The sequence below is a fragment of the Scyliorhinus torazame genome, chromosome 8 (genome assembly GCF_047496885.1).
Source record: "Scyliorhinus torazame isolate Kashiwa2021f chromosome 8, sScyTor2.1, whole genome shotgun sequence".
NCBI classification, from domain to species: Eukaryota; Metazoa; Chordata; class Chondrichthyes; order Carcharhiniformes; family Scyliorhinidae; genus Scyliorhinus; species Scyliorhinus torazame.
The window spans coordinates 219,512,144-219,526,328 of NC_092714.1; the positions used below are offsets into that span (position 1 = coordinate 219,512,144).

Consider the following 14,185-nt stretch of genomic DNA (forward strand, 5'->3'; position numbering starts at 1 on the left):
GTGCAACACTTCCCTAGCCAGAAACATTGGTCCAGGTTTTGTGCTCAGTGAAGAATGAACAGCACTTGCCGTTCATCTCTCTGACAACTTTCCACAAATAAGTTGGTCCTATTCAAAATTCTTGGCTCTGCAAAGGCATAATTATTGCCATAGGTTATTCCTAACTCTTCCTGGAACTTAATTCTATTCTTCAAACTCTCCTTTCAAGGCAACCCTATTCATTTACAAGTCGTTAAGCGGCTTCCTTATATATTTCATGCTGTGTTACCTGAAACCCTTCAGAAGATACAACACACACTGAGCTCGGATCCAGTTTTCCCCACTCCTCGGGCCAGTTATTCAGGACAGATTCTACCCTTTCAACCACTTGGATAATTTCAGTCTCATTGTACCAAGATAACTTTGATGAGTTGAAACAGCTGCTCCCACGAACGTGGCAAAACATCAGAGGGTAGAAGCGAGGATGGCGTGGAATGTTTCCACTTGCTTGAAAGGCATCAGCCTTTTCCACGTAAAAATGCTTTGACACAAAATCAATGATCTCTTTCACTGATCTATAGTTTTCCGTGAAGATTAGGCGGCTTTTGGTTGCCTTCTCATGTTTTATCTTCTGATAATACTGGAATAGGCGATAAAGCAAGGTTGCGTCTGCCATCTCGCTGCTATCGATGGAGATAAGCTTTGGTGTCACTTGCATGTGATCTCCTGCAAGGACAATTCGTGTTGTACTGCTGGCTAGGGTCAGTGGAATCAGTGCATCGCACTCCAGCATCTGAGCTGCTTCATCAATCAGGATGTGCGTGAAAAAGCCAAGGGGCAACTTGAGTTCAGAAAACAATTTTGCCTCCATGCAAGTGGTGATCACTATACGGTATGATTCCAAGGTACTTTTATCGGGTGCAATAAATGAATTGTTGGAAATTAAACAGTATTGTTTTGTGATAGCATCGGTATGAATGGGGTTTTGCTTCACGTATTTAATTCGCAGGGGTCTTGTTTCCAGATGCCCAGAACAGACATAGCCATGAAAATAGTCCTTGATATACAAATCTGCAGCACTGAAATGAGAAGGCAAACAACAATAATTAGATATAAACAACATATTTAGGATATTCAAATTCTTTTAAAATTTTTATATCCACTTCACAATGGGATGTACTGATGTAAATGCAGTAACAATAGATACCATGATCTTTTATGATAAAATGAAATAAATAATCTTTATTGTCACAAGTAGACTTACATTAACACTGCAATGAAGTTACTGTGAAAAGCCCCTAGTCGCCACATTCGGGCGCCTGTTCGGGTACACATAGGGAGAATTCAGAGAATTCTCAGCTGATACGCGAATTGAACCCGCACTGCTGGCCTTGTTCTGCATCACAAACCAGCTGTCTAGCCCACTGAGCTAAACCAGCCCTCTCTGAAAGGCAATTGAAGCATATAGTTTTGTACTCCAGAATTAAACTGATCATTCTATTTAATTATTAGCTGTGGGCAAGTTCAAAATTGTTAACATTTTATTAAATAGATTATCAATTTCCTGTAAAATCTCAATGGGCAGCACAGTGGCACAGTGGTTAGCACTGCTGTCTCACAGCTCCAGGGACCTGGGTTCAATTCTAGCCTCAGATAATTGGCTGTGTGGAGCTTGCACATTCTCCCCGTTTCTGCGTGGGTATCCTCTGGGTGCCCCTATTTCCTCCCACAGTCCTACGATGCGCATGTTAGGTGGATTGGCCATACCAAATTGCCCCTTAGTGTCCAAAGAAGGTTAGGTGGGGTTACTGGGTTATGGGGATAGTGTGGAGACGTGGGCTTAAGTAGAGTGCTCTTTCCAAGGGCCGGTGCAGACCCGATGGGCCTAATGGCCTCCCCTTGCACTGTAAGTTCTATGATTCTATAAGTTTGCAATAGCAGCAGGTCTGAAAACATCTGTGGAGAGAAACAGAGTTAACACATTTTGGGTCCAAATTACACATCTGCAGAGTTGTAGACGGGCCGTTTAGACACGAAACATTACGCTGTTTCCCTCCACAGATGCTGCCACACCGGCTGAGTTTATACAGCATTTTCTGTTTTTATTTCAGATTTCCAATATCTGCGGTATTTTGCTTTTATTTAAGTTTGTTATCGCAACCAGTGGTCGACTGTTTCTGATGTTGAGTGGCCATTCTCTCTGTCCGTTCTGCAAATAAATGATTTTGCTGCTCTTGAATTCCTGTTATTTTACCCAATGGGAATGCAAAGGCTGAAAATATATCAGCTGGCAATCGTGTGAAATTGCAACATCGAGCCAGACTCTATGGAACCCGGTGGAGCGGACAGGCATAGAGAATTACACATCAGACTCCAAGTGGCAGGAAAACTGTGAGCAATTAAGTCGGAGGCAGGAAGGTGACAACCAGTGCTTATCACTGATAAGCTTAATTGTCCACTTGCAAATAATTTAAATGCAATTTGACACAATTTAATCCTACCTCCTCCAATTTAGGTGAACTCACACATGCCTCTTGTGTTTCAATTACTAATCCAGTGAAAGTTAGCGACTTATTTGAGTCACTGCGAGAGTCCTTTGGAATTCAAGGAGACTGAGTCACAGGGTCCAGGATTGAACTTGGGAAATGTTTTTTTTCGATGGAAAAACTGGCTGTCCTGCCTCTGTGAGGAGCAGAGCCTCAGGCTACAAATTCGGAACCCAGGGAGCTGGCCACAACTGAGGTGCAGAGGGCCCATACCTTAATGTGACATCGCTGATCTGAATCCCGAATGGGAGGGTATTTTGAAGGTTGTCTGCAAAGAAAGGACGAGATAGTGGCAGCATGGGAGGATTATCCATCCTGTCCTTCTCTCTCATGTGCTGGACGGGATGCATGATACTATAGCACCATGCTGCACACAAACCTATGCAGCCCGCCCATCATTACCAACAGCGGGCAGAACAGCACGAAGGTTATATAGGCTTCCCGCTGGATTTAATCCTGCAGTAACGGTGCCCGCTGGTGGCTCCGGAAGACATCGGGAATCTGGCCCGGATCTGTGGTGGATAGTTGAGCCTGTAAGGCTGGCAAATTACGGCAGGTGATGGGGGTGCTTGCCACTGGGTCACGTGGCAGTGGCAGCTCTGACGCCGTGAAGCCTGCATCACCTACATGCTGTGCAGGATCTGGCGCCATATTTAATGGGCTGTCAGCCCTGTGTCAGAATTGGAAACAGTCTTGCAGACCTTCTAAGAAAGCTCTGCAGTTTAAATCTCCAGCATCTGAAATTCTGTCGCTCAGGCACTAAAAGACGGTCCAACATCCAGGGAGAAGATACGACCATCACCCAAAGTCTTACGGTAACATCAACAGATTCAAGCAAGGTCTGAGATGCCACAGTCATAATGGAGGCAACCCACTTTTCCATCCATTAATTTAACCAGAATAATGCATGTATCAGCACCACCTAAGTGTTATGAAACAAAGATAGCACATCAAGGCTGAGAGACATTGCTCATTCACAGTAAGTATACAAAGTATTTTTGAAAATTTGTTTAGTGAGTTTATTTTCATATTTATAACACATTTTAAAAAATATTTTGTATACCTACTGTTCATGAGAAATGCCCTAATAAATTAGAGTCTCTACATTTCACCATCCTACAGTGCAAAACCAGAGATCATTCAGAAATTGCTCATTATTTATGCTGGATTCAGAAGCATTTAAAATTGAGCCCTATTAACAGAACTATTCTGTAACCCTAAATGTTACAAAGTGCACTATTACTGTCTCTCAGCTGTTGCCTTAATGTGCTACCTTTTGCATTCATTATTTTAGTTAAATGAATGGATGGAAAATTGGTTGACTGCATTCTGGGTATGTGATCCTCCTTGCCTCATTCTACTCTTTGTGTTGTTGTCTGGTGATGTTTGATGCGAAGTGCAGTAACAAGGAAATCTATCCCTTGGTGGTCATACCAGAGTTGTCTTAATCATAGAAAGCTGTCAGTCTCTTCTTAAAATATCGCTTGGCCTGTTTAAATCATTCCTGTAGCAAACACTAGTCATCCATTGAACATATATGGATACTTGGAAGAAAATAGTTGGTGTAGATTCTCTCACATTGGGATTCGAGGAACTGGAGAGGTATTCATATTTCCTTTGCCAGAATACCAACATAAGGACAACGTGAAATGAGAGATCGTATGGACCTTCGACTGTGGTTTTAATAATAGTAATGACTAAAGGTATTTGATGATGATTCATGTGCTTATTCTAATTTTCACAGTGTGAAATATCACCAGCTGAGGCTTTGAAAATACCATTTACCATAAACTTTGTGTTGATTCAGAAGCGTTATGTGCTGTTGTTAAATGTTTCATTAAAGAACACATTCCCATATTGTCCTGTTGCAAACAGAGAACAACAAAGTACTCACCTGTTAGTGTCAGTGCATAGCAGCAACCTAGAGTTTGGTTTCTTCACTATTTCCATTGCAGCTGCTGCCAAGGTAAAGGTTTTTCCAGTTCCAAATGGGCCGTAAATTAGAAGAGGGAGGGCTGGTTTCTCCCCAGGCGTTTGTCCAGCAATGAAGGAAACAGCAGCACGTTGCTTTTGATTTCCAGTCAGAATAGGATAGGTAAGCTGAGGAATGGAACACTTGGTGACGTCTGGGAAAATAATTTGCTCGTTTGGAAGCAGATCCACAGCTCGGTGCTTGAAGCAAAAGGGAAGCCGGTCTAACTGGAATTGAATTTCGACGTTGTGGCAGCTTCCTTTGTGGAAAGCAAGGTCAGTGTGGCAACGTGGTGACAGCTTCAGGACAATGTGGTTTTCGGTAGTCGCCTCACGGATCATGGCAGCCTCATAAATCACATTGTTTGAGGAAGGATTTGGTGCTAACAGCACAGTATTAACTGCTCTCTTGAACAGGAAGCTTTCATTTGTATTCGTCAAAGCAAGAGGAGGTTGGAAAAGAGCAAAGAGCTCTCCATGCTGCGCAATGGTCAACCCTTCATGCATATGTTCCCATTTGTCCGTGATAGAAATTGTCACCTGTAGACTGAGCCTATCAAGGAGAAATTTGACAATTATGTTTAAGATGGTTAACACACAAGACTCAATTGTTTTCTGATTATCTTCTTATAACTATGTGTACTTCAGCAAATTAACACATATGTGCACTGGAAGAAAAAAACATGCCCTGGAAATTGGTTTATGCCACAGGCTGGTGCAAAATGGGTGCAGGAAATGATGATGGGCCTCAGGCCTCAATTAAATCAAACCCACGAGCTGCTGGGGATTTTGTGAAGAGGACATTAACTTTGGACCATTGGGTCATTAGCAATGGCTTCAGGTAGATCCTGGGAGACTTAAGGGGAAGCGATTCAGTTGGGACAGGTGTGACAGGAAATGGGGGAAACAACTGGGAGGGAGAGGATAGCGATTGTTAGATGGAGGGGGCAGTGATTGGTTGAGAAGGAGAGGCAGTGATTGCTACAGGCATAATTCTTGCAATTCTGGCTCAACTGGAATTTCTGACACCTGATGTATAGGTGGGAATGATATCTAGGCCTCACTTCTCCCACCTCCCGCCATGCCTCCAGAACATAGGCTGGAATTTTCCAGCCCCGCTGGGTGATAGGTTCCCTCGTGGCAGATGCGGCGACCATTCAAACATTCATTGACTTCAATGGGACCTTCTAGTCCCGGTGGCGGGAGGGGCCTCAATGGCCTGCCCAGAGTATCCAACATGAGATGTAGTTCTGTGATTGGGCAGCACTTACTGAACATTCTTGAATGTGTCAAGAATTAGAGTAACAGCCAAATTATGATTATCAGATAGGCTCGCAGTGTGGCTCACTTACATTTACTAGAAGCTACATATATTTATATGCAGGACCAAGTTTTCTGCAGGCAAATGGAATTTGTCCAGACATTGTACCTTTTCAACTGAACAAATGTTTGGGGGGACACTGTTCTTTGGTCGATTCACCATTCAGAGCCATCTAGACTTGTTTTTAGTTTAAACAAAAGTTTTGGGATAATTGTTTCTTGGTGCATTCTCAATGGCATTACCTCAACCCAGAGTTCACTGCCAACCAATCAACACCCTGTTTCTCAAGCAGTATAAATTGTTCTCTTTGAAATTTGGTATTCTTGCATTAGTCCTGGTGGGTGCAAGATGAAAAGCTTTGACAACTAGTCTCTTTTTCAGCAATGCACAACCTTTCTTTGTAAACAAATTGGTTAATTCATCAAGGGTCCAGGCTGCTTATTTAAGCTGAACCCCTCAGTGGGACACAGTAACATCCCATCAAAGCTTATCTGACCGACCATGCTGCACCAGGTGTCAAATGAGTCTGTGAAGGATGAGTTCCTGGTTCAGAAAATCTCTATCCCACATTTTGGCCCACTGAGGTGAGTTATCTTGTTAGGGGCAAGTAAAATTTCTGCCCCTTACATGCCAGGCCAGAAGATTCTGGAAAGAACAGAGAAACAGAGTCCATCAATTAAAGGGAGAGGTCAGTTGAACCCCTGAGGAAATTTGAAACTTGCAGTTTCCTGCGCCTGGCAAGCTAACCACCTACTTTTTCTGTAATAAGTGCCTGTGTTATGTTCTAGTGAAGAGAAATATGGGGTAATATAGACACACCAGCCCACAAAGAGATGGCAGACCAGTTGAACAATTACTTTGGATCTGCCTTCCCTAAGGAGGACACAAATAGCCTTCCGGAAATAGTAGGAGACAGTGAATCTAGCATGAAGGAAGAACTGAACAAAATCCTTATTATCAGGAAATTGTGTTGGGAAAATTTGAAGGGATTAAAACCCGATAAGTCCCCAGGGCCTGATGCTCTGCATCCAAGAGTACTTAACGAAGTGGCCCTAGAAATAATGGATGCATTGGCGATCATTTACCAGCATTCAATAGACTCTGGAAGAATTCCAAAGGATACGAGGGTAACTAATGTAACTCCATTTTTTTAAAAAGGAGGGAGAGAGAAAACGGGGAATTATAGATCAGTTAGCCTGACATCAGTTGTGGGGAAAATGCTGGAGTCAATTATTAAAGGTGAAATAATTGAACATTTGGAAAGTGGGAACAGGATCGGTCCAAGTCAGCTTGGATTCACTAAAGGGAAATCATACTTGACAAATCTTCTGGAATTTCTTGAGTATGTGACCAGTAGAGTAGACAAGGGTGAACCAGTGGATGTTGTATATCTGAACTTTCAAAAGGCTTTTGACAACATCCCACATAAGAGATTTGTGAGCAAAATTAAAGCTCAATGTATTGACGTGGATAGAGAACTGGTTGGCAGACAGGAAGCTGAGAGTGGGAATAAATGGGTCTTTTTCAGAGTGGCAGGCAGTGACTAGTGCGGTACCGCAGGGTTCAGTTCTTGGACCCCAGCTGTTCACAATATACAATAATGGTTTGGACGAAGGAATTACGTGCAATATCACTCAATTTGCAGACGACACTAAGCTGGGTGGCAGTGTGTGCTGTGAGGAGGATGCAAAGAGGCTGCAGTGTGACTTGGACAGGCTGGCTGAATGGGCAAATACTTGGCAAATGCAAATAATGTGAGTAAATGTGAGGTTATCCATTTTGGTGGCAAAAACAGAAAGGCAGATTATTATCTGAATGGTTAGGAAAAGTGGAAGTGCAACGAGACCTGGGTGTCATGGTGGAACAGTTGCTGAAGGTTGACATGCAGGTACAGCAGGTGGTGAGGAAAGCTAATGGCATGTTGGCCTTCATAGTGAAAGGATTTGAGGATAGGAGGAGTGAAGTCTTGCTGCAGTTATACAGGATCTTGGTGAGGTCACACCTTGAGTATTGTGTGCAGTTTTGGTATCCTAGTTTGAGGAAGGACATTCTTGCTATTGAGAGTGTCCAGCGAAGGTTCACCAGACTAATTCCCGGGATGGTAGGACTGACATATGAAGAAAGACTGGATCGGCTAGGCTTGTACTCACTGGAGTTTAGAGGAATGAGAGGGGATCTCACAGAAACATATAAAATCCTGATGGGACTGGACAGGTGAGATGCGGGAACAATGTTCCCAATATTGGGGACATCCAGAACTAGGGGTCACAGTCTCAGAATAAGGGGTAAAACATTGAGGACTGAGATGAGGAAGAATTTCTTCTCTCAGAGTTGTGAACTTGTGGACCTCTCTACCACAGAAAGCTGTTGGGGCCAATTTGTTGGGTATATTCAACAGGGAGCTGGACGTGGCCCATTGCAGCTGAAAGGGTCATGAGTTATGGAGAGAAAGCAGGAGTGGGTCACTAAATTTGCATGATCAGCCGTGATCGTATTGAATGGTGGTGCAGCCTCAAAGGGTCGAATAGCCAACTTCTGCACCTATTTTCTATGTTTCTATTATCTGGGGAACGAAGATTTTGGTTTGTCATGTGAGAGTACCTTTAAGAAATGGGTGTTTATAAATGGGTGTGAAAATAAAGATTTGTAATGAGAGTACCTTTAAGAAATGGGTGTTTACTACTGCAGTGATGTCAGAGAGTGGGTGGAGCTGGGCTGTCTGCCTGCTTTTTACTTTCGTTTTTGAGCAGGCTGCAGGGTGTATTTTAGTTTTGTTTCAGTGTTGGAGCTGAAGCCAGACCAAGCAGGTGTACTCCTGTTCTCTCTGCCATCAAAAGACTATCTCTTGATCATTTGGTGAATTCAGAATTATAAATGTTCTCAGTAGTGAATGTAAACCTAATGTGCTTCTGTTGAAAGGTGTTTTAAGTCGTATGGATGTTAAAAAGGAAAGCTGAAAGGTTTACTTAGTGTTGTAGTCTTTGGGCATTGTATTTGAATTAATGGTTGCTAAGATGTTCACTGTATGTTTTAAAATGGTTAACTTGAGTTCATAGAATAAACATTGTTTTGCTTTAAAAAATACTTTTCAATTTCTGCTGTACCACACCTGTAGAGTGGGCCGTGAGCTCCCCATACCACAATCTAGTAAAAGTTGTGGGTCAGGTGAACTCCATGATACACTTTGGGGTTCTCTAACCCCTGGCCCATAACAGGTTCCTGAAACAATAAAACAGCTTTTGGAACAGGGGGCAGGTTATGCTGATCAGATGGGCTCCATCTAACCAAATGTAAAATAGAGATGTTTGCTGACAGGATAAAGAGAATGGAGGGGGAGTGCTTAAAGATATAGCGGGCGGGTAAAAGAGCATCTATACCATTTGGAGCAAAGCTTAAGGCGTACCTGTCAAAACATAAATCGTGGCTTAATGAATCTAATTCTGATTGTGAGAGATGAACTGAATAAAATTGTCAATAAAGTGAATGGGAAAGATAAAAATCATTAGAGCTGTGCTTGCAAAAGTCGAACAGAGAAAAATTTTGATCTGACAGTTCTTTCGGGGGTTGATAATTTGGACACCTTTAGCATCATAGAGGATGCCTCTTCCGGAAAACGCTAACATTTGTCTTCCAGTTAGATCTAAATCATCTGACTCTGACTCTACTGATTCTAGTTCTTGAGGAAGTACTGTCTTGGCAGCTTTCATGTCAGATACTGTACCTTGAAACTAAATCTTCTTCAGCTTGTTCCTCTTGGTAGAGGAAATTGTGCATTCTTTCTCTGTAATTCACAGGTGTTATAGGAATTTTCGCCATGTCCTTGACTTTATATTCAAATGATGAAGCAAGCGGCTTGTATTTCTGCATGACCAGAAGCTCCTGTTCAGTTTTCTCCATGGAAGGCACTATCCTCCGATTGCCACTGTGCCACCGCTCTAGATTGGCAAATTGGAAATCGCTGCTTGGGTTTGCAAGTGGTTGGAAGCCAGTCTTGTCACTGACATAAATCTTCCTGACAAGTAGAGGTCGACTTCCAAAATCAAAAACAATCCACTGGTCATAAATTCCTAAGCTCGTAGCTTCGAATGAGATGCCAACGTGATATGAAGTTTCGGCTACTCGGAATTTGATGCCTTCAGCGCTGGTGCAATTCTTTGGTATGTCTTTTCCTTCCAGCCAGAACGCTGCACCAGGTTCTCTCTTTAGCAGTGCAACATTCAACAATGGTTTCTGCACACACAGCAATAAAAATAACATCAGTGATATTCTTCATCCAACTCAGACGTGGGAGTTTCAACATATTTTCCAATATATTGTTAGAAACCAAACCGCTATTCAAGCAATGTTTCTAATCATTCAGCCAGGGTTGCTCATAGTTCAACTAAAATTAGCAGCCTCACTCAGAGAGCTCATTAGGATTGGTTTATGAAACGTAAAGTCAGAATATGTAGCTTCGAGGTTAGGATTAAGCCACATAGCTTGGCCAAAGAAAGAGGAACTCTCTCCTGTATTTTTCTGTGCTATACTTGACCTGAGAGCATTCAATAACAATAATGAATGACAAAAGCAACAAACGTTTCTATTTTCCAGCACTGATATTCATTTGTCCTGATAATTATAAATTACAATGAAAATATAAATGTTCAAAAGGCAGAGGAGTGTCGAAAGCAAAGAATGGTTATAATGATCGATCAAATTAATGCCAAATTTTACATTCCACACAGAGCCTGGATGGTATGCAGGGGGGAGAGGTGTGTAATATTAGGCGCCATGCCAGGGGCACCATTCCAATTGCCTATCTCCTCTCCTTGACTCCACCCTTTTGGATATTTTACCCATGGCAGGGGACATCAAGTTCCCAACTCGCCCATGTGCAAATTGAGGCCCTTATGGCAAATTAATGGTCATTTCAGGGCCTCCTGCCGCTATTGGAATTTTACCTGCAGCAGGGGAAGCCTGGGCCAGATCTCCTTGTGCCCAGTAAGAGCTCTGAGCCTGGTGGACAGGCTGGGAAGGGGATGCCTCCTGGCTGGGCACCGTGTCCCCACGAGAGACCCCTCCTGCAAGGTCTGAACTTCTTCTGCATTGCCGCCCTACCCCTTGACCTGTCACCCTGCATCCAACCCCTTTGCCCCAATCTGCCGATTTGGGCCTGGTAGGACCCCGCACTCAACCCACAGTGCTGGCTCCATTGCTGGTGTCATGTGAGAGTACCTTTAAGAAATGGGTGTTTAAGAAATGTGCCTTTAAGAAATGGAACTGCTCATGTTACTGAAGTGATGTCAGAGTGTGGGGGGAGCTGAGCTATACTTCTGCTTTTTGAGTTTCAGTTTGAGAGAACAGCTTGGGTGTGTCTGTGTGTTTCCAGTGAGCTGCATGAAGAAACCAAAGGGGCTGTAGCTGAAGTAACCAAAAGCAGCAGCACGGTTGAACCCTTTCTCACTATATATATTGAATGTAACCTAATGTGCTCCTGTTTGAAGGTTGGTTAAGTCTTTTGGATGTTAAAAGGACAGCTGAAACAATTATTTAGTCTTTAGGGGTTATCTTTGAATTAATAGGTGTTAAGATATTCAATGGTTGTTTTAAAATGGTTAACTTGAGTTGATAGAATAAACATTGTTTTGTTTTAAAAAACACTTGTCCATTTATGCTGTATTACACCTGTAGAGTGTGCCGTGTGCTCCCCACACCACAATCTATTAAAAGTTGTGGGTCAGTTGAACTCCATGCTACACTTTGGGGTTCTCTAAACTCTGACCGATAACAATTGGGGGCTCGAGGGGGATGAAAGCCTATCCATTGGATTGGCTTAGTGAACTTAAAGACAGTGAGGGTGAGCATATAGTGTGGTTGCTTTTCAGGTGTGGTATTTTAGTTTATGTGGGGAGTGTGTTGTGGAAAATGGCTTTTTCAGAGGCTCAGAAGTTTTTAGGGGTGGACACGGTAACACACAGTACCTTACGGACAGCGACTAAAAGCAAACTGTTAGATTTGGCAAAAACATTGCAGTTAACATTGCCTGGCAAAATGCGAAAAGGTGAGGTACTTACCGCGGTAGCTGAACATTTACATTTGCCTGAGATACATTCTGACTCATTAGAAATGGCAAAGCTCCAGTTGCAGATTAAGCAACTTGAACATGAAAAAGAATTAAAGCAACTTGAACATGAAAAAGAATTAAAGCAGCTTGAATATGCAATGAGAGAAAAAGAAAAAATAGCCCTGGCAGAACAAAAAGAAAAAAAAATAGCCCTCGCAGAAAGAACAAAAAGAAATGGAAAGGGAGATACAGATCAGGGAAAAAGATAAAGCGAGAGTTTGAACTTCGGAAAATGACCATGAAACATGACAGTCAGTTAAAATTGGCAGACGTAAAGGGAAATGTACAGTTGGACGAGATTGATGAGGATAGTGAGACAGAGCGTCATAATCGAAGGCTTGGTGGGAATCTATTTAAATATGTCCAAGCATTGCCAAGGTTTGACGAGAAGGAGGTAGAGGTCTTTTCCATTTCATTTGAGAAGGTAGATAAACAAATGAAATGGCCACAGGACATGTGGGTATTACTGATTCAAACAAAGCTGGTAGGTAGAGCAAGGGAAGTGTTTGCATCACTACCAGAGGAGGTATCTGAAACATATGAAGAGGTGAAAAAAATCCATCTCAGGTGCATATGAATTAGTGCATGAAGCTTACAGACAAAGGTTTAGAAATTTAAGCAAAGAATTTGGTCAAACATACATGGAGTTTGAAAGACTCAAACAGAGTAATTTTGATAGGTGGATAAGGGCTTTGAAAATGGACCAAACATATGAAGCTCTCAGAGAAATTATACTTTTGGACGAGTTTAAAAATTCAATTCCTGATGCAGTGAGAATTCATGTGGAAGAGCAGAGGGTTAAAACTGCAGGATTAGCAGCAGAAATGGCAGATGATTATGAATTAGTTCATAAATCAAAGCTTGGTTTTCATAGAATTTACAGTGCAGAAGGAGGCCAATCGGCCCATCGAGTCTGCACCGGCCCTTGGAAAGAGCACCCTACCCAAGGTCAACACCGCCACCCTATCCCCATAACCCAGTAACCCCACCCAACACTAAGGGCAATTTTGGACACTAAGGGCAATTTATCATGGCCAATCCACCTAACCTGCACATCTTTGGACTGTGGGAGGAAACCGGAGCACCCGGAGGAAACCCACGCACACACGGGGAGGATGTGCAGACTCCGCACAGACAGTGACCCAAGCCGGAATCGAACCTGGGACCCTGGAGCTGTGAAGCAATTGTGCTATCCACAAGGCTACCGTGCTGCCCTGTGTTTCCGACATCAGTTTCAGCCTGTGAGGGATAGAAACTGGGGACATGAGAAATACTCAAGTGGTAAAGGTAAAGGTGATCTGATGGGAGATAATAACGAGAGTGTACGTCAGATTAAAAAAGAAATCCAGGAGGGTGGAAGAGAAATGAAAAGTTTCAAATGTTTTCACTGTAATCAACTAGGACATGTAAAGTCACAGTGTTGGTGGTTGAAGAAATGTGGTAAAACAGGATAAGACAATGGGGTTTGTTAGAATGGTAAAGGAAAGGCCAAGGGAAGTGAAGGAGCTGCAAAAGATTGTACAGCCTGATCAAGAGGTGATTGATAAGAAGGTGCCAGATCTCTTTGAAGAATTTACTTGTGTGGGTAAAGTTTACTCATGTATATCAGGAGGAGCAGATAAAGAAGTCACAATTTTAAGAGATATGGGAGCTAGTCAATCTTTAATGGTAAGAGATGAGGAATTATGTAGTTTGGGAAGAATGTTGCCAGAAAAGGTGGTTATATGTGGAATTCAGGGTGAGAGGAGGAGCGTTCCATTATATAAGGTAAGATTGGAAAGTCCAGTGAAGAGTGGTGAAGTGGTAGAAGGAGTAAGAGAGAAACTATCTTGTCCAGGAATACAGTTTATCTTGGGTAACGATATAGCTGGATCGCAAGTAGGAGTGATGCCTACTGTGGTTGATAGGCCAGTGGAAAATCAGACAACTGAAGTGTTGAAGGACGAATATCCTGGGATTTTTCCCGATTGTGTAGTAGCAAGGTCGCACAGTCACAGGTTAAGACGAGAGGAGAAATCAAAGAATGAAGATGAAATTGAAGTACAATTATCAGAAACGATTTTTGATCAGATGGTTGAAAAAAAACAAGAACAGGTGGAGGATGAGGCGGATATTTTTAGTTCAGGAAAATTGGCGGAGTTACAACAGAAAGATATAGAAATAAAACGGATGTATCAGAAAGCATATACGGAAGAGGAAATTGAGTGTATACCAGAGTGTTAATACCGTAAAAGTGATGTCTTGATGAGAAAATGGAGACATTTA

The 14,185-nt window shown here is 42.6% G+C and overlaps 1 protein-coding gene across 3 annotated transcripts in view; it reads right to left on the reverse strand.

The window, feature by feature from the left end:
- helz2a (helicase with zinc finger 2a) overlaps positions 1–14,185 on the reverse strand; it is a 164,607-nt gene that overhangs the window by 88,242 nt on the left and 62,180 nt on the right. For all 3 annotated transcript variants that reach the window (XM_072514773.1, XM_072514772.1, XM_072514774.1), the window contains 3 exons: positions 9,539–10,047; positions 4,420–5,049; positions 269–1,058 (listed from right to left, as the gene is read on the reverse strand). In XM_072514773.1, coding sequence (XP_072370874.1) covers positions 269–1,058; positions 4,420–5,049; positions 9,539–10,047 — 1,929 coding nt within the window. The remainder of the gene's footprint in view (positions 1–268; positions 1,059–4,419; positions 5,050–9,538; positions 10,048–14,185) is intronic.